The sequence below is a fragment of the Felis catus genome, chromosome C2 (assembly GCF_018350175.1).
Source record: "Felis catus isolate Fca126 chromosome C2, F.catus_Fca126_mat1.0, whole genome shotgun sequence".
NCBI classification, from domain to species: Eukaryota; Metazoa; Chordata; class Mammalia; order Carnivora; family Felidae; genus Felis; species Felis catus.
In genome coordinates this window covers 9295795-9321058 of record NC_058376.1, presented here as the reverse complement: position 1 = coordinate 9321058, position 25264 = coordinate 9295795, and the positions used below count along the sequence as shown (strand labels likewise).

General features: G+C 47.6%; 1 protein-coding gene across 5 annotated transcripts in view; it reads left to right on the top strand.

The window, feature by feature from the left end:
* Positions 1–2072: 2072 nt before the first annotated feature.
* DOP1B (DOP1 leucine zipper like protein B) overlaps positions 2073–25264 on the top strand; it is a 104318-nt gene continuing 81126 nt past the window's right edge. For 3 of the 5 annotated variants that reach the window (XM_045036637.1, XM_023238758.2, XM_023238757.2), the window contains exons 1-2: positions 2078–2290; positions 8944–9108. In XM_045036637.1, coding sequence (XP_044892572.1) covers positions 8971–9108 — 138 coding nt within the window. In that variant the 5' untranslated portion in view covers positions 2078–2290; positions 8944–8970. Of the gene's footprint in view, positions 2291–8943; positions 9109–25264 lie in introns of all 5 variants that reach the window. The other 2 variants (XR_002735788.2, XM_045036636.1) reach the window with 2 other exon arrangements.

The window sequence follows — 25264 nt, the reverse complement described above, 5'->3', positions numbered from 1 at the left end:
TGTTACTGCAAGTCAACCACAAAGCAGGCACAACATCAAATAACAGAACTAAGCAGGACTTTAGATGGGATGGAGTAGAATCCAGTTTATACCAAAGACAGGGTTAGAGGATTACCAGTATTTGCATATGGAAACTCTGAACGTGTTTACCTCCCCAATCTCTCTACTAGGTAGGCCAGCCTGAGCCAGAGAATGTAGTCACCTCTCATTTATAACCCCTTCTTTATTATCAGAAGGGGTAAGGATTAAGGTTCTGATTCAAATGAACTCTGAAATGCTCTGATTAGAACATTATTATGTGAGGAACCTGCTCTATTTATATGCCTTAAACAGATGAATACACCTAAGTAGACTTTGAAGAGTGACGACCTGACCCACGAAAACAGAATTTGTGGGGGAATAAACTTTCAAATCTTAATACTTGTACATTGACTATCAATCCTGATTATCAATGAAGTTGTTCTTTTAAGGGTTTATGATACTTCAAACTGTCAAAGCTAATTTAACTTTCCACACACCTGGATTTCTTTAGAGATAGGTGACACAAAAAGGCAAGCATATTATTTAATGTATAGGACAAAGTTACACATGGTGGTTTTGACATGAATAGACTGGTTCTCTCTTTCAATGGGAAGTAGAAGTAGTTTTTTCATTATGAGTTAAATGCAGTATGGAGTGTGGCTAGGATTTGAGGAAACTAAGACAAAAAAACCCACCTCACCCTTTGGCATCTGTTTTTGTAAAAATGGAGTTTCTCATATCTTCATCAGGAAATCAATTTTCACGAAAGTCTTTTTTTTCCTACTCATTGCTCTACCCTTTAGTTTTCCTCGGCTTCCACTTTAAGACTATTCCTAAAATTGACCGTTAGAGAATTGACATCTGGGGCCCTTGGTGTATGGCAAATGTAGATGGAATCAGAATCAGAAGCCTGGGTGGGCCAGGGGTGGGTTCAGCATCACAAGCTATAAATATATTCTTGGTGATTTGGGAGAGGTGGCAGATCCCTTTGGGAATCTGACACAAACTATATACCCTTTTGCAGAAACATATACACAAAATGTTCTGTACAATTTTGAAGTGTGCATGGACCTCCGAACTCTTTCATGACCGCCTAGCTTTTAGGAGCCCCAGACTAGATCTGAAAATTCCTTAAGGGACTGTCAAGGGTTAAATGATTGGCGGCCTGTGCAGAAATTACTACCTCACTCAACAGGTGCCACTGGTTTGATTGGCTGGGAGCCCCAGCTGGTGCAGTTAGGATGCTCGGGTGAACTCTGCCTGACTCCCATCCTTAAGGTGCATCTGGCCCTGCAGGCGTTGGGCCAGGTTGGGTGGGTCTGAACTGTCCAGGTCCGAAGGCTCGTAAGGATGACAGGAAGGAGTTAGACTTTATCCGGAAATATTAATGCTCTCCTTTTTGAGCCAGAGCCCACGTAAAGGAACTCATTACAAAAATTAACTTCCTCACCTCTGATGCCGAGGGCCAGAAAAGTGCGGCCTCTGGGGGTGGGGGCGCTTTAACCAGGGTCCCCGAGCCTCCAGAGGCCCCAGCATGTATGGAAAGGTTCGTTTCATCTCCTCGCAAAAGGTTTGGGTGTGGCCCCGACGGAAAGGATGGGTTGAGCCAGGTGCCATCGGCCCCAGTCTTTTGGGCCCCCGCGGTTCTCCTTGTCTGTAACTACAAAGCCCCTCCTAGGGTACGCTGATTCACTGACCGAGGTTCTGGTGTGGCGGGGGAGCCCCAGGTGAAAGCTGAAGCCACCCCGCCCACCGGAGCAGGCCTTCCCCAGAGCAGACCCGCTGCGAGGGCGGCAGTTAGTCTCTGCTACTCAGAGCGACGCCCACCGCCTGGAAGCTGTGGAAAACCGGAGGCTGGAGCCCCGAGCTCGCTAGTCATCGCCCAGGACCCGCCCCCTCACGCTAAGGTACCGCCTCCTGATCCCGCCCCCCGGCTCAAAGGCCCGCCTACTGCCTCTGACCCCGCACTGAGGGCTCGCCCTTGGTCCCGCCCCGGCTCCGCCCCCGCGCGCCGAGGGCCCGCCCCGGCTCCGCCTCCGCCCGCCATGACCACGCCTCCATGCCGAGGGCCCTCCTCACGGTCCCGCCCCACCGCCTGGGGCCGCGGCCGCTCCGGCTCGGGCGCGGTGCTTCCTCCGCGGTCCCGGCTCCCGACTGAGCCGCAGCGGGCCGCTCGCTCTACCTGCCACAGCCCGGCCGGCTCTTCCGCGCCGCACGTGGGCGCGCCCGCCGACAAGGGACGCTGCCGCTGCCGCTGCCGCCACCGCCGGTAAGCCGACACCGCGCCCTCGGCCGCCGGGCGAAGCCCGGGCGCCCCGGGCGTCTCCTCCCGCGGGCCCTGGGGCGGCGAGGCGGCGCGGGCGTCCTCCCCCCGGACGCGCAGGGTTCGAGCGGCGCTGTGGGGGCGGTCCCGGGGCGAGGGGAGCCCCCCAAGCGCGGCCGGGGCCCGCGGCGGGCGCTGCTGCAGTGCGGGGCCGGCCCTGGCGAGGCCGCGCGTGGGCGTGGGCTCCGGCCCGGGACCCCCGGGGACACCCCGAGGGCAGGGCGGGCTCCCCCAGTCTCCCCGGCCCTCTGCGGCGAAGGAAGTGCGGCCAAGTCCACACAGGGCCGGTCCGGCCTCTCGTCGGCCAGGTGGAGGTCAGGTGGGTCACCGCCCGCCTTCCCCTCACCTCGGCCGGCGGACGACGCAAGCCGCGCCTTTGTTTGCTTGTGCCGTCCTGGTCCGGGTGGAGGGCTAGGGACTGAAATCTTTGTAAACTGGGGGCTTTCCTGATGAGGGAGGACCCCAGAGTCTCCTAGACTGCCCCCGAGACAAGAGATCCGAGCCGCAGTGCGAGCGCTCTCCCCCCATCCTGGCCCCGGAGTCTTGCAGGATTGCCGCCTGCGGCCGGCGTGGTTGGACCTTTAGCAACTCCTAGGGCTGCTTAAGGAGACTGTTAGCCGCAGGTGTTTCCCTAACCTGGGACAGTTGCTCAATATTTGGAGAAACCTTTGTAGGATTTTTTGGTAAGGCGATGGAGGCCTCCCCCCCCCCACCCCCAACCGTCCCCAAAGCCAGCTCCGTTAGGGTCTTAAATTTTTTCCGCTGCAATTTAATTACCACTCTGAAAGACCGAATTCAAAATAATGTTGATTAAACCAACCAGAGTTGATTAAACCATTGGCAGAAGAGTGTTTCCGTGCTGTAGACTAAGGGTCATTATCTAATGTTCTTGCGAGAGGGTGGCTATTTGTCGTTTTTCACCCTGGTTTCATCTTATTCCCATGTTCTTTCATGTACATGTCTTTACAGTTAACTTCCTTCTGATCTGGGCAGTTGATTTTTCACCTGAACTTGTTTTTCTAAGAAATTAGGAATGGGAAAGGTGAGAGATTTCTTGCTGACATTTTCGATTTTAAGGCGGCTACTTCTGGTCAGATGTACTTGTTTATATGGTTATTCCTTTGTGTATTTAATTGTTAGTAGTCTTTGGGACTCCATCAGTTTTGCTGAGCTGAGCCTCTCACAGGAAAGGTACTCAGGATACATTGCAAGAGCATTGTCAAAAGAACTATTTGAGGGCTGAACTGTTCATTTTACTTGCCGCATAATGTAGTAAAAGCTGTGTACCATTATGCTGACCTGAACTGGATCCCTAACTGCCAGTTGGTTGCTGAGGGCCCTGGGCAGTTTTTCTGATTCCCAATATCCTCATCTTGAGCAGCATCAAGATAATACCCATCTCCTAGGCTTCTGTGTGTTGCATAAGATAAATGCATGCATAATGATGGATTTACTGAGCCCAGAAGGCTTGTGTAGTAGCATAGTATTGAATGCCCATATTTTGAAATAAAGGAGTTTGCTTGAATGCCTCTTTCCAAACCTCCCATCTGTGCTTTTAGTTACACCAGATAGTACTTTCTTCACGTAGCCAGCCATGACATGGAACTGCTCCAGTTACCTGCTCTTACCTGGCCAACCCCTTCTTTGCCAGGAGCAATGGCGCCACCTCCTAAACACGAGCCTGATCGCTGACCGAGGCTCTCTTCCTACTAACTAGCCGCCCAAACCTGTGGACTTTGAGGGCTCCTCTGCTGGTAGTTGGGCTTCCTCTGTCCTTTCCTTGTGCCAGTGTTATGTCGGCACACCCTCTGTCCCTGCGTGTGCCACCTGAAATTGAAATTATGTGTTTAGGTATTTCCTCTTTCAGTTATGTTCTGAACTATGAAAGGGGAACCCTGTTTTTTTCCATGTTTCCTTTCCCTGTACTTAGACACTTAATACAGTGAACAGACTAGGTATGGAGTTTTGCAGTGGTTCAGAGATGCTGGATTTCAAACCTGTAAATTTCCTGGGGAAAAAACCCAATTATGGTTTCTTTGGGTGTACTAATTCCTTACTCGGGAAAATAAAGTACCATTTCTCATTACCATCCTTTAATATTTTCAAGGAGTGTGATGGCTAGTGTTTCAGAAAAAGGGACAAGCCTTCCCAAGGATCAGTGGGCAATTTTACTGTGTGCGTTGATATACGTAGTCCAGTATATTTTTGCAGAGAGCCACAGAATGTGCAAAGGCTCTGTGATAGGCTGAGTTAGCTCTAGAACAAGCAGAGTGCCTCAAAGAGAGATAGATGGAGCCTTGTAGGCCATGGGGTGAGGGGTGAGGAAGTTTGGATTATGATAAGTTTAATGGGAAGAGTTTAAACATGGTGGGGGTGTAGGGGCGCCTGGGTGTCTCAGTCGGTTAAGCGTCCGACTTTAGCTCAGGTCATGATCTCACGGTTTGTGGGTTTGGGCCCCGCATAGGGCTCTGCGCTGACAGCTCAGAGCCTGGAGCCTGCTTCCAATTCTGTGTCTCTCTCCCTCTCTCTCTCTCTCTGCTCCTCCCCCACTTACTCTCTGTCTCTCTCAAAAATAAACATTAAAAATAATAAATATGGTGGAGATGTACTGTAAAGTATGTTTTAAGAGGATTCTTGAGGTGCTATGTGAAAATGCATTGGAGAGGGGCAAGAGTGAAGAAGAAGCGTCAGGAAATACCTGCAAGCTTGTAGGGGAAAGGTGGCTTCTTGCACAGTGGTGCCATGGGGATGGAGAGCAATTGAGGCCACAGGTGTTTTGGAAGAAGAAGTGTCAGGACTTGGGTTGAGTGTGGCAAGTGAAGAGAAGGAAGAATCCAGGATGATGTCAGAGGTCTTGTGAATGGTGGGGCCACTTTCTGAGGAAAGGAAGACTGGAGAAGGAGCATGTTGAGCAGGTCGCATCAAAAGTATAGTTTCTTTGGGGGGGGGGGGCGGGCGCCTGAGTGGCTCAGTCAGTTAAGCGTCCGACTTGGGCTAAGGTAATGAGCTCACAGCTAGTGAGTTAGAGCCCCGTGTCGGGCTCTGTGCTGACAGCTCAGAGCCTGGAGCCTGCTTTGGATTCTGTGTGTGTGTGTGTCTCTCTCTCTCTGTTCCTCCCCCACTTGCACTGTCTCTCTCTCTGTGTCTTTCTGTCTCTCTCTGTCAAAAATAAAGATTAAAAACATTTTTTTAAGTATAGTTTTTTTTAAGGTTATTTTGAGAGAGCGTGTGTGTGCGTGTGCACATATACACACACGTGCGCGCACACACACACACACACACACACACATTAGCAGGGGAAGGGAGAGAGAGAATCCCAAGCAAGCTCCACACTGTCAGCACAGAGCCAGACACGGGGTTCGAACTCACAAACCATGAGATCATGACCTGAGCAGAAATCAAGAGTCGGACGCTCTTCTTAAAGACAGCTTTATTGAAGTGTAATTTCCAGATCATAACCTTCATTTAAGGGCACAGTTCGGTGATTTTTAGTCATTCACAGAGTTGTGCAACCATTGCCACGATCCAGTTTTTGCACTTTGGCTTTACCCCAGGAAGATCCCGTGCCCAACAACTCCCTGTTGTTACTCCCTTCCCTAGGAGGCCACTAATCTGCTCGTCATCTCTGTGGCTTCACCTATTCTGGGCATGTGGTATGAACAGAATCATCCAGTATGCGACCTTTTGTGCGGCTTCTTCCACCACGTTATGTATTTCTCAGGTTCACCCGTACTGTGGTGTATGTACATCAGTACTCTGTTCATTGTATGGCTAGACCGTATTTTGTTGATGGATGTTTGGGATGCACTAAGGCTGAGACACTATGCCTCATCCGAGTGGAAGAGTCAAGCAGACAATTGCATGAATTTGGACCTCAGAGGGGAAAGTTTGGGCAGGCATTATGAATGCATGGGTCATTAGCTTGAAGATGGTATTTGCCAGATGACCAGGGATAAAAAGAGAGAGGACCCAAGGCCTGGTACCAGGACATGCCAACATTGGCAGCAGGTAGAGGAGGATCAGCCTGCAGAGGAGAAGGAACCACAGAGAAGTGGAAACCCGCTCAAAGCTGGTGGGGCCAGAGGAGTGTGTGGGCTGGAAGGAGGCTGTTTTGAAAAGGAGGGAGTGGTCTGCTACACAGTCCTCCTGAGTGGTAAAAGGCCCACTGACGTGAGAAACTTGAAAGTTGTGGTGGCCTTGGGAGCTCAGAGTGGGCCCAGAATGACCAGAAAGTGAACTAGCAGATATCATGGGATTCTTAGAACTTTGCCAAGGCCAGTAAATGAAAGATCCAGGCCTCAAGAACATTTCATATCTACAGTTCAGTTCCTTCCTTCCTTCCTTCCTTCCTTCCTTCCTTCCTTCCTTCCTTCCTTCCTTCCTTCCTTCCTTCCTTCCTGGTTATTTATTTGAGAGCAAGAGAGACACTGGGGGTGGGCAGGTGGGAGGCATAGAGAGAGAATCCCAAGCAGGCTCCACATTGTCAGCATAGAGCCCGACGTAGTAATCGAACCCATAAGCTGTGAGATCATGACCTGAGCTGAAACCAAGAGTAAGATTCTTAACTGACTGAGCCACCCAGGCTCCCCTACGGTTCAGTTTCTTTCATCTGTGGTTTTGCCATTTCGACTGACTACATGCGACTTTGTTAGCAAACTCACTATGGCATTTTCAATATATTTAATTACATCACAGTGCTCTACATTTTATTCTCTTTTCAGACTATGTACTAGTGACTGTCAGCCTCGTATATCAATCAGGCTTGATCGTGTTTGGTTGTATCACAAAATGTGATTAAACGGTGGCTTACATTATCTCTTCTGTGCAGAAAACATCAAGTCCAGAGGCAGAGTGTCCAGGCTTGACGTGATGCCTTCTTAAAGCCATCTCTGGCCTCAGCTGCTGTGTCTTTCCACTTAGCCACAAAAGTTGCACACTGTGGATGGTGGTTTCTTCTTGGTTGCCACACGTGGCTTCACCTCCAACATTAAACCTTTGTTCCAGGCAGAAAGAAGGGCAAGAGTGAAGGGCAGGAGGCCCATGCCAGAAGAGTCTACCTCCTTTCAAACCGCTTTCCTGATGGCCCACCACCAGCTTCTACTGACCGTTCATTGCCTAGAACTGTTAATGGCCACCTAGCTGCAAGGGAGGCAGGGAACTGTTAGCACTGCCCCGAGCAAACTTAGAGTTCCCTTAGTATGGAAAAGGACAAGGAATTTTAGGGTAGATGCCTGCCATACTTTACATAGATCTTAATCAGTTGAAGGCCAAAGAAGGAAGGCAAATCAGGGCCTTAAGGCAGCCTTTTTGAGAAAAATGTCGAAGTAAGGAACTTGGTGACTTTCAACATTTCCATATCTTGTGGAATAGCTTTTTTTTTTTTTTGAAGGTTTATTTATTTTAGAGAGAGAGAGAGCACGAGCCGGGGAGGGACAGAGAGAGAGAGGGAGACAGAAGATCTGAAGCGGGCTCTGCGCTGACAGCAGTGAGCCCAGTGCGGGGCTTGAACTCACAAACTGGGAGATCGTGACCTGCGCCGAAGTTGGATGCCAAACACAGGCACCCCTGGCATAATATCAGAGTTGTTATTTATTTGAATAAACTGATAGGTTGACCTACAGATTTTTTTTAATGAAGGGAAAAAAAACAAAACTTGACCTAAGCACGCATACATTATAATGTTTAAATGACAGATATTTCCACAAAGTCAAATCAGTGCAGTATTCTGTGTTATTTTTTGTTTCCTTTTGTCGCACTGAGGATAAAAAGAAGAGGAAATGGTTGCCATTGAGGCTGGGATTAGACCATAAAGGTCTCAGGCTTTATACCAGCTGCAGTGGTTCATACATAATGAATGCATCTAGCCACAGGGAAAAATAAAAGAATCCGTCAAAGAATATACAAAGGCAAGGAGAATAAAATGGTGATTGCTTGGGCCCTGGTGTCACCACCCTGCGTCCAGACTCTTCACACTGAGGCATGAAGCTGTCAGGGCAGTGCCTGGTTGGGGAGATGGGTGGGTAATTGGAGCTCAGTGACCGAACAGGCACATGGTGGATTTCTGGCAACACTGGGGTCACATACTGCATTCTTACATCCTTACTGTTTAAACTTTTCTTGTTGTTTCCATCAGATCTTCCTCTAGAATATTTCCAGTCCTCTAACATAGTCTAGTCGAAAAGGACTAGATCACTAAAGAGGTTGTTCTGGGTAATAGCATTGACCTGCTTTTCCTTAGCCTTTATAAATGCCCTTCAGTGGGAAGGGCTGCCTGCGTTCAGAATTACCAGTGGGCAACAAGATTGGTTTGCCGCTTTGTAAGTTTCACTCCTAGAATTAATTTTGTCAACTCAGGAATCCTAGCATTTTTGCTTCTTTTCTGCTCCGTCCATTTGTCTCCAGAATCCAAGAGGGCCGGAACTGTTTATCTTTTATCTACCACAGTGCCTGGCCCAGAAGCCTTGCTAAATATTTGAATTGGATTGCTGAGTACGTTTGTGCACAGTAGTGTTTGTGGACGCGTGTCCTCTGTAGCTCTGGGCTGGGAACGCTTTGTGTCCTTGGGTAGCTCCCTCATTTATTTCTTAATTCACTTTTAGATCCTTTCTCCACTGTGAGAATGTAAGATGGATCCAGAAGAGCAGGAACTCTTAAATGATTACAGATACAGAAATTACTCTTCAGTGATTGAAAAGGCTTTAAGAAATTTTGAGTCCTCAAGTGAATGGGCGGATCTCATATCTTCACTGGGCAAGCTCAACAAGGTAGGTGGGGTGGAGAGTGGATTGCATGGAGGGGGGGGACACCACTGTCTTTTTATTATTTCAAGAAATTACCTTTTTTTAAAAAAAAGATCTCATTTTTTTAACTTTTATTTATTTAAGTAAGCTCTACACTCAATGTGGGGCTTGAACTGAAGACCCAGAGATCAAGAGTTGCCTGTTCTACTGACTAGGCCAGGCAGGGAATTATCCTTTTTTGTTGTTGTTACACAACATGTTGATTATAACAATTAGGAAATACTGATAAGAAAAACTACCCATGTTAGAGAGGGAGGGAGCCAAAGCATAAGAGACTCTTAAAAACTGAGAACAAACTGAGGGTTGATGGGGGGTGGGAGGGAGGGGAGGGTGGGTGATGGGTATTGAGGAAGGCACCTTTTAGGATGAGCACTGGGTGTTGTATGGAAACCAATTTGACAATAAATTTCATATTAAAAAAAAAACTACCCATAATTCTGTCACCCAGTTACCTGCTGTTAATCCTGGTCAGTATACTTACCTCCTTTCTTTTTTTCCCTGATCATAGAATTATACCGTGGATGTAGTCAATGGAATAGCTGAACAGTCTCTTTCTCAACTATATTTACATCTAAACAAGATAAACTATAAAATTGTCCAATCAGTTATTCAAAGATGAATTATTTTTCAGGTACTACTTAGGATTTTTATGGCTTTTTCTTTTTCGGTCTACTTTTATGGCCATTTTTACTGCAGATTGTCAAATTTTGGTCTTCCATGAGTTACCATCAATATTGAAATCTGCCCAGAGATTGTGAGTGTGTTTCGACTAGGAGAAAAGGGCCAAGTCTAGGAAGAGCAAAACTGGTCACATGCAGGTTTGACCTTGTGTCCTATAGATGGGACCACTGCGTGTTCCCATCCTGCCCAGCAGGATGACCTAGTAATGCCCAGTGCTTCTACTGTAGGTAGAAGATACTCGGGCTTGAAGGTGCCAGTCCCGGGCTCCGTTGCTGCCTGGCCGAGGCCCTTGGCCAGGATACCTGAGTTTGAAACCCTAGTGCCATATGGGACTTGAGAGATACCCATACCTACTCTGCAGATCTCCACTCACCAGGTCACACACGCCAGGGTCCTCTAACGAAGGGAAAGAATTGACCTCTGCAGGGAATGCGGGAGGGGTCTGGGGAGGGAGTGAAAAATTCCAGCAGCCTGACCATGATTACAGTCCAGCTAGCAGTCCGGCACCGACTACCAGAGAGCAGCTGTCGGCCTTCACAGATGCCTGTCAGGCACAGTGGAGGTAGGCAGTCATGACAGGTAGTGGCCGGGAAACGACGTGATCTCTTTCAAGGTATATTTACCACTTGTGAATGCCACGGCTGGTGCTTGCTGGGATAACTAGGTGTAATAAAACAGCAGATAAGAGCTGGAGAGTTCTTTGGCTGTAGAGCTCTGACTCTGGAATGTGCAAGCTAAACACAGTAGTCACTGTCATTCATGAAGGTGGGTCTCCCTTTTAGGGGAAAGGGAGAAGCGCTGGAATGGGATTTAGGCATATTCAGGTTCTTCTAGATGTTTCCATAGTTTAGTGCTTGACTCTTCTGGAATCTAAAAATAGCATACTTATTTTGGGACAGGGTGTGTCCATTATTTTTTGTTGCAGTAAAATTCACATAACCTAGAGTTTGTCATTTAACCATTTTAGAGCTTATAGTTACATGGCTTTTACTACATTCGCAGTGTTGTGCAACCATCACCACTATCTAATTCCAGAAGGTTTTTACCACCCCGAGAGGAAACCTTCCCCATCCCCCCCAGCCTCCCCACACAGGCCCCAGCAACCACTAATCTACTTTCTGTGTCTATGGATATTTCATGAAAAATGCACACATACACTGTCCTTCAGTGTCTGGTTTAACTCAGCCTGTTTTCAGGGTTCATTCATGTTGTAGCGTGTGTCATTGCTTCATTGACTTTTGTGGCTGAATAATACTCCATTGTATGGATAGACCACATTTTGTGTGTCTGTTCATCTACTGATGGACACTTGTGTTTTTGCCTTTTGGCCCTTATGGATAGTGCTGCTGTGAACATTCATGGACAAATTTTTGTTTCAACATCTGTCTTCATTCCTGTGGGGTATAGAGACCTAGAAGGGGAATTACTGAGTCACGTGGTAATTCTATGTGTAACTTCTTAAGGAACCACCAGACTCTTTTCTGAGGTGGCACCAGTTTACATGGCCACTGGCAATGGGTGAACATTCCGGTTTCTTCGTATCTTCACCAACATTTACTTTTAGATTTTTAAAAAAATTTTGATGATAGCTATCGTAGTGGTGTCTCATTGTGGTTCTGATTTGCATTTTCCTAATGACCAATAATTTGGGTATTTTTTCACGTGCTTATTGGTCATCTGTATACATATAAAATATATATGTATATTTGTTTGTTTATTAATTAATTTATTTATTTGAGAGAGAGACATAGGGAGAGAATCCCCAGCAGGCTCCACACCATCAGTGCCAAGTTCAGTGTGGGGCTCAAACAACGAACCGTGAGATCGTGACCTGAGCTGGAACCAAGAGTTGGACGCTCAACTGACTGAGCCGCCTGGTCGCCCTTGTATGTCTTCTTTAGAGAAATTTCTGCTCAAAATCTTTGCCCATTTTTTAAAGTGGGTTGTCTTTTTGTTGTTGATGTGTAAGAGTTCTTTACATATTCTGGATACTAGGCCCTTATTGGATATATGGTTTGCAGATATTTTTTTTCCCATTCTTATGTTGTCTTTTCACCTTTTTGATGGCATCCTTTATGCAAAAACTTTTTAGTTTTATGTAGTCCAAGCTATCAACTTTTTCTTCTGTTGCTCGTGCTTCTGATGTCATATCTGAGAAACTTGCTGAATCCCAAATCGTGAAGATTTGCCCCTGTATTTTCTTCTGAGAGTTTTACAGTTTTAGATCTTATGTTTAGGTCTTTGATCCATCTTGAGTTAATTTTTGTGCATGGTGTGAGGTAAGGCTCCGAGCATATTCTTTTGCATGAGGAAATCCAGTTGTTCCCACACCATCTGTTGAAGACACTGTTCTTTCCGAGGGCCTTGGAACCCTTGTTGAAAACCAGTTGGCCATACGTTGGGTTTATGTCTGGACTTCCATTTCTTTTCCATTGACCTGTTTATCCTTATGCCCACACCGCACATTTCGATTATTGAGGCTTTGTAAGCTTTGAAATGGGGAAATGACTTTGTTGCTCTTTGTTGTTCTTTTCACTGTTGTTCTGGCCGTTCTGGATTCCTTGAAATTCCATATGCCTTTTAGGATCAGCTTGTCAGTTTCTGCCAACAAGCCTGGTGGGACTCTGACAGAAATTATATGGACTCAGTAGATCACTTTGGGGAATGTTGCCATGTGAACAGTATTAAGTCTTTCAGTCCACGAATACAGGATGTCTTTCTGTTTATTCAGGAACATATGCATTTTGAGCTAGGTAAGATAATAAACTTGGAAGTGCAGTTCTCAAGCCACAAGGTAGTCCGTTAAACAAGCCTCGTTTCAATATGCCTGACAAACTTCCTAAAATGTTTAATCGTTTTAACCCACCTTTTATTTATTTTTTTTTAAGTTTATTTATTTACATGATCTCGATACCCAACCTGGGGCTCAAACTCATGACCTTGGGATCAAGAGTCATTCACTCTCCCACTGAGCCAGCCAGGCGCCCCTTAACCCACCTTTTAAAACGCAGGTTATCGAGTACAGTTGAACCCTTTTTGGAGGAGCTTTAAAAGCATTGGCTATTCATTCGGTAGCTATGGGAGTCCCTGCAACGTGCTAGTACTGTCCTAGGTGTCAGGGCAGAGCAGAGAACAAAACCAAGACTCTGCCCACACCGGGATCAGGGGAAAGCTGGATGATGAACAAAATATACGGGCGGGTAGATAGTGATGAGCGAATGGGAACAGTAAAGAAGGGAGGGGACGATGAGTGTTGAGGACACGTTGTGATAATAAATGGGGTCTTTAAGGAAGGCTTCGTCGAGAAAGTGCCCTTTGGCTAAGTGTGGAGGCTCTCGTGTGTCTGAGGCCAGTGAGGTCACAAAGCAGGCGAGGGATGGGGAAAAGGTAGTACACAAGGCTATAGAGGTAACGGGTGGGGAGGGCATCCAGTCTTGTAGGTCCTTTAAAACTGGAGTCTGACAGTGGCCACTGAGTCAGGGAATGCGTAGGGGAGCTCCGGAGGGGAGTTGAATGAGTAGCGTAGCCTGGCTTAGCCCACTGGAGCCGGCTCCAGTTGCTCTGTGGGGGCTAGAAAATGGGTAGGAGTCAGGCAAGGCAGAAACAGGGAGACGATTTAGGAGCTGTTGCTGTAACATAGGTGCACCAGTGGAGAAAGGTTTGGATTCTGATATATTTTGAAGGTGTAACAGGATTTGCTCATGGATTGGATTTCGGATACAAGAGAAGAAGAGGAGTCAAGTAGGATTCACAGGTTTTCTCCCAGGCTGTTGGCTTGAGAAGCCACAAGATGCAACGGGGACCCTGGGGGCGGGGCCCACTTCATGGGGTGAGCAGGGAGACCAAGGGATGGGTTAGTTTGATGTTTCTGGTGGATGTCCCCACGTGATGTCAGTAGGCAGTTGGATATGAGTGATAGTGAATAAAAGTTTCAAAAGACAACTTTTTGTTACGGTTGGTACCCAATTCCATGTAACGGCTCTACTGTGTTTTCTGTGATCAAGCTTCCTGTGCTCTGCTGCTATGTATGATTAAGTGATGAATGAAAAACTTGCAAGACATCAGTGGGATGAGGTGACACTGTCCATCTTTGCCTCAGCCCTGCCTGTGACAGTGGACATTCCTAGAGAGCATACTGTGTGCTAAGGACTTGGCGTGCATTATTTTATAATACTGTGTATCTGGAGATATGCTTGATCTCAAATTAAGAAACTTCTGCAGTATTCGGGCCTGCAAGTGCAGAGAGCTCAAACCCTGGCTGCCTGGCTGCAAAGCCCATGCTCTTCAGCTTTTTTTCAAGTCATTATCTGTATGGCTCACATAAGGGGGCAGTGATAACCTCTTTGCTGTCAGGGGCACTATCTTCATTATCCAGATGAAGTAGGCAATGAATTATTAAGACCCATTTTATTGATGAAGGCTAACTAACTTGCCCCATGTCGTACAGCTGCTAAGTGGTGATTATGGGTTGAATTGCGTCCTCCAAAAAAGATAGGTTCTCGTCTTAACCCCCAGTATCTCAGAGTGTGACCTTATTTGGAGATCTGGTCTTTACAGAGCTAATCGAGTTAAAGTGAAGTCACTAGATTAGGGTGGGCCCTGATCCACTCGGACTAGAGTCCTAAAAGGGGGCAATTTGGACTCAGACACAGACATGCACAGAGGGAAGACCCCATATGAAAATGAAGGCAGAGGTCTGGCTGATGCAATTATAAGGCAAGGAACACTGGAGATTGCCAGCAAACTTCCAGAAGCAAGAGGAGCAGTCTGGAGGTATTCTCCCTCACAGCCCCCAAAGGAACCAGCCAGCTGACACCTTGAGCTAGGACTTCTGGCCTCCAGAACTCAGAGACAATCCTCTTCTGTTGTTTAAGCCATCCAATGTGTAGTGCTACGTTACAGCAGCCTTAGCAAAGTAATACAGTGGTAGAACCAAGATAGACCGAACACCTAGGTGCTGGGGATATGGCATTGAACACAAAGTTCATAAGGCTTTGTTGGCAGAAGGCAGACAATGAATAAATATGTGATATCCGGTGCTGAATGCTAAGGAAAAATAAACCAGGGAAGGGAAGTAGGGTAGTGAGGAAGGAGGGTGGGCTGCTCTGATAATGTGACATTTGAGATTTGAGCAGAGGCCTGGATGCAGTGAGCAAGCTGGTGGGGAGACCATCTGGGGTGTGGGACTGTGTCCAAGGTACAGTAGGGGGTGGGTGTGACTGGAGTAGAGAGGTGAGAGGAGATGAGGGAGGAGAGATAGCCAGGGCAGATGACGGGGTTTTGTTCTGCAAGGGAGGAGAAGCCAGGTGACTTCTGCCTCGCCTGCTGGAAGAATCCTTCTGGCTGATGCGTGGGCAGTGAGCCCGAGCGCAGGAGCCTGCTGGGGTGGCAGTGGGCAGCTTTTGTGGTCAGATCAGAGTTACTGGAGGTTCAGGAAGTGCTGGATGGAGCAAGCCCCGGTCAGTGTTGGCAGCTACCTAACTTCTGGGAGACTCACAACTGTATTCAGGGAACCTTAGTAGGAGTTGATGTGAATAAGGGATTTAAGGCCGTGGTGGTGGTCAGGCTTCCTGAGCTCATGGGTGTACACAGAGATTCAGTGAGTAGGTGGGTGATGAATTAGTAAAAAAATCTTCATAATGCAAATGGAAGCAATATTATAGGTTAATAGTAAGGTTAGATCAAGATACTTTTTAATTAAGGTAGGTGATTGCTGGTTATAAAACGTAAACTGTAGACAGAACAGAAGGCTCATCTAGCTCCAGGCTTGGCAAATGAGGAAACTGAGCCCCAAAAGGTCTTGGTTTGTCAGACTATCTTCGCGTTCTAAGTATATCAGGGTTTTTGTTTGTTTGTTTGCCAAACTTACAGTATGATTTTGAGATTTTTATGTAGTAGAAAAAGTTTATCTTTGATTGCTTTCAGGTGTATCAACATGAATAGGGTAGATTTTGCTTAATTGTTTATCTGAGATGCCGGGCCATCATCTTTCACTGATTATTTTTAGATAAATTTTAATTAACAGGCGGCACGTTGAGCTCTTATGAACCCAACCACTTGCCAAGCCTGGATTACGACTTTGATTATTGAAATGAAGGACAGTAGAAATGAATAAACTCTGGGCATTTGAAAATCTTATCACCGAAACATCTTTTTTAAAAACTTCATAATGGTCCTAAATGAAGCACCTTTTTTGTGGCTTTTTTTCGGTACCACTTTGTTTCACAAAATGGCCAGAAAGCAGGTGACACGAATAATGAGAAATGGGAGGTGCTGGGTATTGTGATATGTTTCAGCTTCTCAAGTCTTATCGCTTAATGATGACACCTCCTTGGTAAAGCACAGCCCCCCTGTGGCATCTCAGAATTAGCACTATTTGGGGAAGAACGTGGGCTGGAGATGGGAGACCTGGTGAACTGTTCTGGTCTACACTGAACTGATTAGCCCCGGGACCTCTTTTGCCTGGAAACTTGAGGAGTCTGAGCTGGATCTCGATTTTTTTTTTAATTTTTTTTAATGTTTTTATTTATTTTTGAGAGAGAGAGAGACAGAGCATGAGCAGGGGAGGGGCAGAGAGGGAGGGAGACACAGAATCCAAAGCAGGCTCCAGGCTCTGAGCTGTCAGCACAGACCCTGACGCATGGCTCGAACTCACGGACTGTGAGATCATGACCTGAGCTGAACCGGCTGAGCCACCCAAGCGCCCCTGGATCTCGATTTTTACCCTAGTCCTAGTCAACTACTTTTCTCTGTTAGATCGTGTTAGTTCAGATAAAGCCCCTTTGGTCTGAGGTCTTATGTTAATCAGCTAAGGCTGTCATAGCAAAATCCCACAGGCTGGGTGACTTAACGGAAATTAACTTTCCCATAGTTCTGGAGGCTAGAAGTCCAAGATCAAGGTGCCGGCCGAGGTGGTTTCTTTTGAGGCCTCTCTCTTTGGCTTGTAGGCAGCCAACTTCTCACTCGGATCTCATGTGGTCTCTCCAGTGTGCATGTCTGTGTCTTGATGTCTTACAAAGACATCAGTCATATTGGACGTTCCCTAGACAGTCACATTTTGCCGTAGTTATCTTTCTAAAGTCCCTGTCTCCAAATATAGTCATACTGTGAAGTATTAGAGATTAGGGTTTCAACTTATGAATTTTGGGGGATACAATTTAGCCTGTAACAGGGTCTGACAATGAAGCACAGATTGTTTTTCCATGTAAATCAGTTTTTTCAAAAAGCTCATTTCTGATGGCATCCCGGATGGTTTTTCATCACATCCCTTATGGAACAGTAGAGTGTTACTTCCTTAATCTTTTTTTATTGCCCCACAGTGTCGTGAAGAACTTCACTTCTCATATGCATGGTGATTCAATGTGTGCCAAGAACTTCTGAGTCACTCTGGGCCACCTTCCTGGCTGTCTTAGTCTGTGTGAGCTGCTATGATGAAATAACCCCAGTCTGGGCTTCTGAACAGCCAGCCTTTCCCAGTTCTGGAGGCTGGGAGTCAAATCTGGGCACCGGCAGATTCAGGGTCTAGTGCGGGCTGCTTCCTGGTTCACAGTGGCGGTCTTGCATCACCTCCTCACCTGGCGGAAGGGGCGGGAGAGCCCTGTGAGGTCCTTTCTCTAAGGGCACTAACCTCATGAGGGCCACTTCCCACAGCCACCCCCACCCCCCGCTAATACCATCGCACTGTGGGACACAAACATTCAGACTGTGACACTAATGATTGGTGTCCCATTTGACTGCACCTCACTAACCCTGCACCAGTTTTTTTCATAAGGGCTTAGTTGTGGGGTGTCTTTTTGGCGGGGGACATTGTCCTTTCCCACGTGTCTCTCTATGTCCTCCTCCCCAGCCTCTTCAAGCTTCCAGTGAGATGTGGTTTAAATCACTGCTCCAGATCTCCGCTAGCCGGTGACCCAGGGTAGGGCCTCAACCCCTCTCAGCCTTCACTGTTTGTGACTTGTAGCTCTGAGCCTGTGTGATGCCCGGTCCGTCTTGTCATCTTACTTCGGGGGTCCCACGTGTTAGGGTGTGGTACCTCAGTTTGGGGCCGATATTGTAGTCCTTTTCCAGCAACCTTCTGCTGCTGTGACCCTGGGGGTGGAAGCTGTCAGTTAAGTGTGGTGTCAGGGTCATATTGGAAAGATGTGGCCTGAGTGCCCTCTGGGAAGAGACCAAATTGAAGGCCTGCCTTTGGCAGTTACTGAATCTTCATGGGTCGGTAAACTAGAACGGGTGGGAAGCACAAGGCCCATTGGCTTCTGGCAACGTGCTGATTGTCTTGGCACCAGAACTTCGGTCCTGGAGACGTAGCTACTTAACAGAATGTCAGGCAGAGCTCCTGATCCTAGTGTGAGGCAGAGGCTGCCGGGTCCTCTGCCGCTGTTCGGGCCTCCTCCTCTCGGTAGGTGACGCACGGGGCTCAGACGGCATCGTGGCTTCTCACCCTCTCGCAGGTTCTCCAGAAGGGGCTGAGGAGCAGCACGGGCGTCGCTGGTTTGGGCTTGTGGTGGCCGCTTCATGTGAGCCTCTCAAACACGTGTCGGCATGAGGCTGGCATGGTCCTTCGGAAAGAAGATTTCTGTGCTGAAATCGGGAGGCTGTTATCCTTTCGATGATTTATAGCTAGGGTAGTATATATGTTTTGCATGTGAGCAGAGGATATTTTTGCTGTTCTTTGAGGTCTGCTGGTGGGGCAGAAATAGTCCAGATTCGGGCAGGTGATTTGTTCCTCCAGCAATCTAATGACAAAAACCCATCTTGGGGGAGGGAGCGGGGAAGCTCATCTAGCAGAATTGAGTTTATGGACAAGGGTAAGAGCTTGCTGTCTGCTCACGTTTTATAAATTCTGTCAAGAAAGTTATGAAACTAGAAATTTCCTGTCAGCCATTGTAAGGAAAGTGCTATGAACCGAATTATGTCTCCCCCAACCCCACCAAACTTGTACGTTGGAGGCCTAACCCTTAGTGTGACTGTATCTCAAAACACATCTTCAGGAGGTAATTGAGGTTAAATGAGGTCATTCATTAGCGTGGGGCCCTAAGCCAATAGGAAGGTGTCCTTCTGAGAAGAAGGACAGAGCGAGAGATGGCTCTTCCCCATGTGAGCACACAGTGAGGAGGTGCCCTCTACAAACCAGGAGAACCCAGTCAGCCAGCACCTCAATCTGGGACTTCCAGCGTCCAGAGCTGTGAGACATAAGTTTCTGTTGTTTGAGCCCCCTGGTCTGCGGTATTTGTTGCAGCAACTCAAGCAAACTAATGCAGAAGGAATTGAATTAAATGTGGCTATTTTTCAAAAAGGACAACTGATTGAACACGAATACCTGTATTCAAGCTTGTATTTGAGCCAAATGCAGGTATTCCCATTTATTTATCTTTTTTCAAATGGTGTTTTCCTTTTTCCTTTCTTTTTTTTTTTTTTTTTTACAGCTTTGTTGGCATGCGATAAACTAGATGTACTTAAAGTGTATAGTTTGATGAGTTTTGACACGTGTCTATCCCTGTGACACCATCCCCACGCGAAGATAATAGGGTGTATCTGTCACCCCCAGAAACTTTCTCATGCCCTTTTGCAGTCTCTCCTTCCCTCCCATCTCTGCCCCCTTCTCCAGGCAACCACAGATCTGCTTTCTATCACTATAACGCTGGTTTGCATTTTCTAAAATTTTATATAAACAGAATCAAAGGGCATATACTCTTTATTCCCTGGTCTGGTCTCTGTCGCTCGGCAGAACTGTTTTGAGAGTCATCCAGGCTGTTGTGTAGATGGAGAGTTCACTCCTTTTTACTGCTGAGCAGGATGCCATGGGTATATATCATTTATTTGCCCATTTTCCTATTAATGGACATTTGGGTCGCTTCCAGTGGATATATATTTAACTTTTTTAAAAAACCTGCCAGATCGTTTTCAAGACTGGTGGTGTCATTTTTCACCCATTCGGCAGTGTACAGGAACTCCATATATTCCGTACTCTTGCCAGTGCTTGGTACGGACAGTCCTTAATTTAGCCGATTTAGTGGGACTACAGGACTGGCTCCTTGTGGCTTTTGCATTTCCCAAAGAACTACTCATTAGACAGTTAGTACACGATCACTGTAAATTTGTGTTGATCTTCTGGAGGCACAACACAAAGATAACCGTAAGAATCTGCGCTATTTTATTGTATGTAATAGACAAAAAAGTGAAAGTAGCCCCCCTCGACGGGGGGGTGGCAGGAGTCTAAGTCATGCCACAACAGGATGATGATGGATGTAGCCATCCGGATGGAGTAGTCTTACAGTCACCTGAGCGAAAAATGCTTATGATAAGATAAGGGGACCAAAAAAAAAAAAAAAAAAAAAAGGGCTAGTTGACCAGTTCATCTATAGCTCTAGTCTTGTATGTGGGAGAGAAGAAGAGAGAGAGGGAGGTTGTATGGAAGGGGACAAAGTCTGGAAGCCCTTTAGTGTGGGACTGGTTTGCTTCCAGTTTTTCCTGATTCTACATGAAGCTCTAAGGAACATCTCTCCCCACGTGTCTGTTTTTGCCAAGGTCCATCGAGGTGGGGGCAGAGACCGTGTCAATAGGCGGGGAGCTCAGCCTTCGGACACATGAGTCTGTGTTCTGCTCGTCCGTGTGTGTTGGTGCCAAAGCTTTGCCCTTGAACCACCATGCTATAGAGTTGTCTTTCTCTGTCTACACCAACCAACCCCCTCTGCTCTTTTGGCATTTTTATACCATTGCCAGGTCATTTTCCTGCAGATGGACTTCGGAGTCATTCGTAAAGTGAAAGGAGTCCTTGAGGGGTTGACTGGTATTAGGTAACAATTGTAGACTATTTGGGGGAAGAGGTGACATCTTTACACAGTTGGCTCTCCCACGTGGAAATGCAGGCATTCTCTTCATTGATGAGAGAGTATTCACTTTTGTCCCTAAGAACTTAATCATTTTTCTTGCATAAGTCCTTCCTGTTTCCTAAATGTATTAGATATTTTATACGTGTACTTTTGCTGTATGACTGGGTTTATTTCCCACTCTGTGTTTTAACTGGTTGTTGGTAAGTAGGAAGTGATTAACTTGCAGGATTTGAAAACTGTCCATCTTAGTGAATTTATCTCTCACTTATTTTCAGCTAGTTGTTTTGAGTTTTTTAGCTAGACAAGCATACATATGATCAATCAATCCTGAATTCGTGTTTTTTCCCATTTTGCTAGTAGCAGTTACTGGAACAATGTTAAATAATGATGACACCCGTGGTATATCAGTTACAGAAATGTCAGCTGCCGTAACAGAGCCGTCCAAAAATCCAGAGCCACCAGTAAGATGGAAGTTTCTTGCTCGTGTACTGGTTCAGCGTGGTGTTCCAGATGGGCAGCTCTCTTCCCCACGGTCGTTCTAGCGACCCAAGCCCAGGACTCTGCCGTCTTTAACACATGGCTTGCAGAGTTGCTCTGTTCGCTGCCATTCTGTTCCCTGGGAAGGGGGATCAGCATATAGGAGCGTGCAGAGACCTTAATGCCACACATTGCCTCCACTCGTATCTTCAAGGGAGAAAATTACTCTCTGGCTGCGCAGCCAGGGCCCAGCCACAGCCTTACCACAGAAGCAGGGAGCACGATTCGGGTGCACCTGGCAGTCCCCACGCCCACCTGGCGCACGTGGATTCTGATGGCGGTGCCTCCTGTTTCACTGTTATCTCAGCGCTGTAGGTCCATCAGATTGCTGTCTCCTCAGACATCACTTTATTCATTCTTTACTAACTTTAATGACTTCTCATCTTTACGTGGCCAGAAAGCATGGCATTTCATTGCCTGATCAGTTTGTAAAGTGTTGAATTGCTCTTTTCAAAGCAGCACGGTTCTGCCTTACACCTTATTCATGTGCTTTTGGTGACGATTGTACTTAAACTAGTTCTCTCAGTGGCAGAGGTATGCCTTGGAAATCAATCTGCTGGAAGGTCCGCTAATTCAGATGTTGTGGAATGAAGGAAGGGGCGCTGAGCTTGGAGGCAGAGCTCCCGGGGGCGCCTGGGTGGCTCAGTCGGCTGAACGCCTGACTCTTGATTTCAGCTCAGGTCATGATCTCACAGTTTGTGGGATCGGGCCTCACATCAGGCTGCGTGCTGACAGCGTGGAGCCTGCTTGGGATTCTCTCCCCACCTCCCAATCTCTCTGCCCTCCCCCACTCACGTGCATACTTGAGTTCTCTCTCTTAAAATACATTTTTAAAAAAGCAGAGCGCCCTGGTTTATGTTCAAGCTCACCGCTGCTTAGACTGAGACACACGTGCTGGTTGTCTCCCCAGCTGCTCACCCCCTGCCTCCTCGTCGGAAGAACCCAGCTATGTGTAGGCATCAGGTAACAATGTGCTGCAGCGTGGCAGCTCCCATCTCCCAGCCTCAGAGGTCAATGCTACTGGTCTACGACTTCTTCCTAGTAATTCCATTTCCCTGGGCAGGGATTGATTCAGACACGAGCATGTGACCTTCTCTGACCTATGAGGTGTGGCCAGCTGGCTCCTGGAAAGGGTTTCCTCTAATACGAAGAGACAGGAAAGGAACCAACACTTGACGTTTTGTTCCTCTCTTTAATTGAGGGGGAATTTAGGGCTGATATGTGGCAGACATCTGAGGCCACAGTAGGAAAAGGCTGAGGATAAGTCAACTCACCATGAGAAGCACACAAGCATGAAAAGGTTCAGGTGCTTTTAGGATGTCACTAAGCCCTTTGCATTAGCCAAATACAGGAATATGCTCTCCGAGACCAGTTTCTTGGCCTTGGTGCTGGTGACCTTCCGTGATGGGGCAGGGAGTGCTGCCCTGGGCGTTATAGAATGTTCATCAGCATCCTGTCCTTTGTCCACATCCCACCCCCAAACCCCATTATTACAGCCAAAAATGCCTCCAGACATGGTCACATGTCCCTAGGGCAAAATTGCCCCAGTTTGGGAATCACTGCTCTAGACTTTAGGTTGTGCTGTAGGTTGTGAGGTGATAACGTTTCTTCATTGAGGTTTGTATACTTGGATATCCTTTGCTTTACAGCCCAAAGCTTGGTAACTGAGTCCGCAGCCTTGGACCATCCTTAACCCGTGGGAGCCTGTTTCCTCTGGGGGCAGAAGCAGGCACGCTTGTTTCTCAGCAGTAAAGGTGTTTATGTGTCCTTAAAAGGCACGGAATGTCCCCTGCTGATCTGTGCCCTCGCCATCTGCACCGGCGTGGTTCTGGCTGGCATCAAGGCATTTTCAGAGAAACTGCAGAGGATTTTCTGTCTCCCCACCTGCACGGGTTTCACCGTCAGTGCAGAAGCCCCGTTGTGTTTCTGAGGAGGCAGTGTTCCTTGAGTGCCTGCTTTATGCCAGCCATGTGTTCAGCGTCTTGGTTCTGAGGGTCCCGGGCAGTTTTATAGCTGCTGGGGTTTGCAGAGTGGAGCCAGCTTTGGGCTTGAATGGATCTGGAAAGAGCCAGGTTTTCACACCTTGGTCACCGTCCCTGTGTGCCTGGTTAGCAGCCTTTTCCCTCCCCCTCACCAAGAGCTACCTTGTTCTTCAGCTGTCCCTGCTTTTATGCAGCTGGCTTGTCTCAGGGACTGGGAAGCAGAGGAAGAGCAGAGAGGAGGAGACGCACAGGTCAGGTTCGGATCAGCTTGAACAGGCAGTGCAGCGTTGGGGCGGTGTGTTCTTCTTCTTCACCCCCGGCTTGTGACTCTGAATTACATTCCTTGCTGCACGCGCGGGTCACGGGAGCCCAGTGCGTTCCGGTGCCCGAGGCTTTTGTGGGCTGTCAGAGCCAGAGCGCTGGGAAGATGTGTCCCAAGCTCCACACAGCCCTGCTGAACCCATTTTGCTTCAACGTTGAGGATCAGGAAGTGCTGCTCTGGAGCTCTCTAGAGAAACCTCTGCCCAGGAGGGGATAATATTCAGTCCCATTTGAGCGTGCCAGTTCTGTTCTTCTGGCTGTGACTTTGAAAGAATATGGAGTTCTATGAGTAGAACTTTCGGGACTGAAGCATGTTTGGGATTTGTAATGAGACTCTTTTCTCCAAGATACTCTTGCTGCTTTTTTGGCTCTGACTTGAACAAGTTGGTTTCCACATAATAGGCTTTTGGTTTGTTTGTTAAATATATCATTTGTATGTGGATTAAAATACGTTTGAAAAGCAGAAAAGAACATATGTCCAGACACTGAGTCATTTAGTATCTTAACGATAGGCTTTTATTAGATCTTATGGTTTATGGTTATAAATTCTTCAAGTATTTTGTGTTGTCTATATCATGTATGTTTCCGTGTTTAGTTCTGAAGGGCGTGTTTGCTCTTCTAATTCACTAATTCATTTCCTTTCGTGTGGTTCACTATCTAACTCTGCCGCCGTGACCTCCTCCCACCCTTTTCCATCACCCCTGAGCCTCTTGGCTCATAGCCCCCAAAATAGAATGATTCCCTTTAGTGAGCCCCCCTTACATGCTTGTCACTCATTGTTTTTTCAAACCTGTAATTCTCCGAAGTTGGTGTCATTCAACCCCTTTTACTGGTGAAGGCACTGAATGCAGGTCAGGCTTGCTTGAGGCTTCTTAGTTAAGCATCCCGTGTTTCAGCTCAGCCAGCGCGGCTGCAGCACCCACACAGGGGTGCCTGGGTGTAAGGGAGGGCTCAGGACCTGCACTGCAGCCGGGAAAGAGTAAGATGTGTCTGGAAACCTGGAAAGCGTCACAGCTAGCCGTCTAAAGTTTCCATGTGGAAGATTGGGAAAATCGCCATTAGTGGTGAGAGGGAGTGGCTTCTACGATCTAGATGTTGTAATAAACTCAGAAGAGGAAAAATAAAGAGCAATACTGGAACACGTGTGTCGCAGCTTGCCCTCTGTGAGGTAGCGATGCGTCTGTCACGTTGTGTTTTAAAAGGAGTTTCCCGACCCAGTGTGGAGATTCCCCAGTCCTCTCAAGCGAGAGCCTGGGGTGCACCCCGTGATCCTGTTGAATGCACTCCTTGTTAATCCCGATGCCCTGGGGAAGTGGGAACGGCATGAACGTGGAACCTTTCAGCTCCTTTTGAGTCTGGCCTGTGTGCTCCAGGGAACTTGTGCCCAGCGGGGCAGCTGAACAAGGCTGGTGCCCCATGGGGCCCCAGGTCACCTGATTCCGAGCCCGTGCTCATCATCACAGGGCCCCTGCCCCTGCCCCTGCCTCTCCTTGTCATGAGTTAGACCAGCACAGCATTCCCTCCACAGCCCAGCCAGCTCCGGTTAAGCTCAGAAAAATGGATTCCCGAGACAGCCCCACAGAGGCTGGGGCCCAGGGCTTGTGGTATCATCAGGTAGTCAGCAGTGGCTCCGGCTGGGGTTGGCCTGCCATGTGCCCCTCCACCCCTCACCCCCAGCCCGGCCCTGGACAACCCGCTGCTCTGCCTTCGCCCCGCGCTTTGTAACGTCTCCCGCCTTTGTGTGTGCTCAGCCTTTGCTTGTGCTCC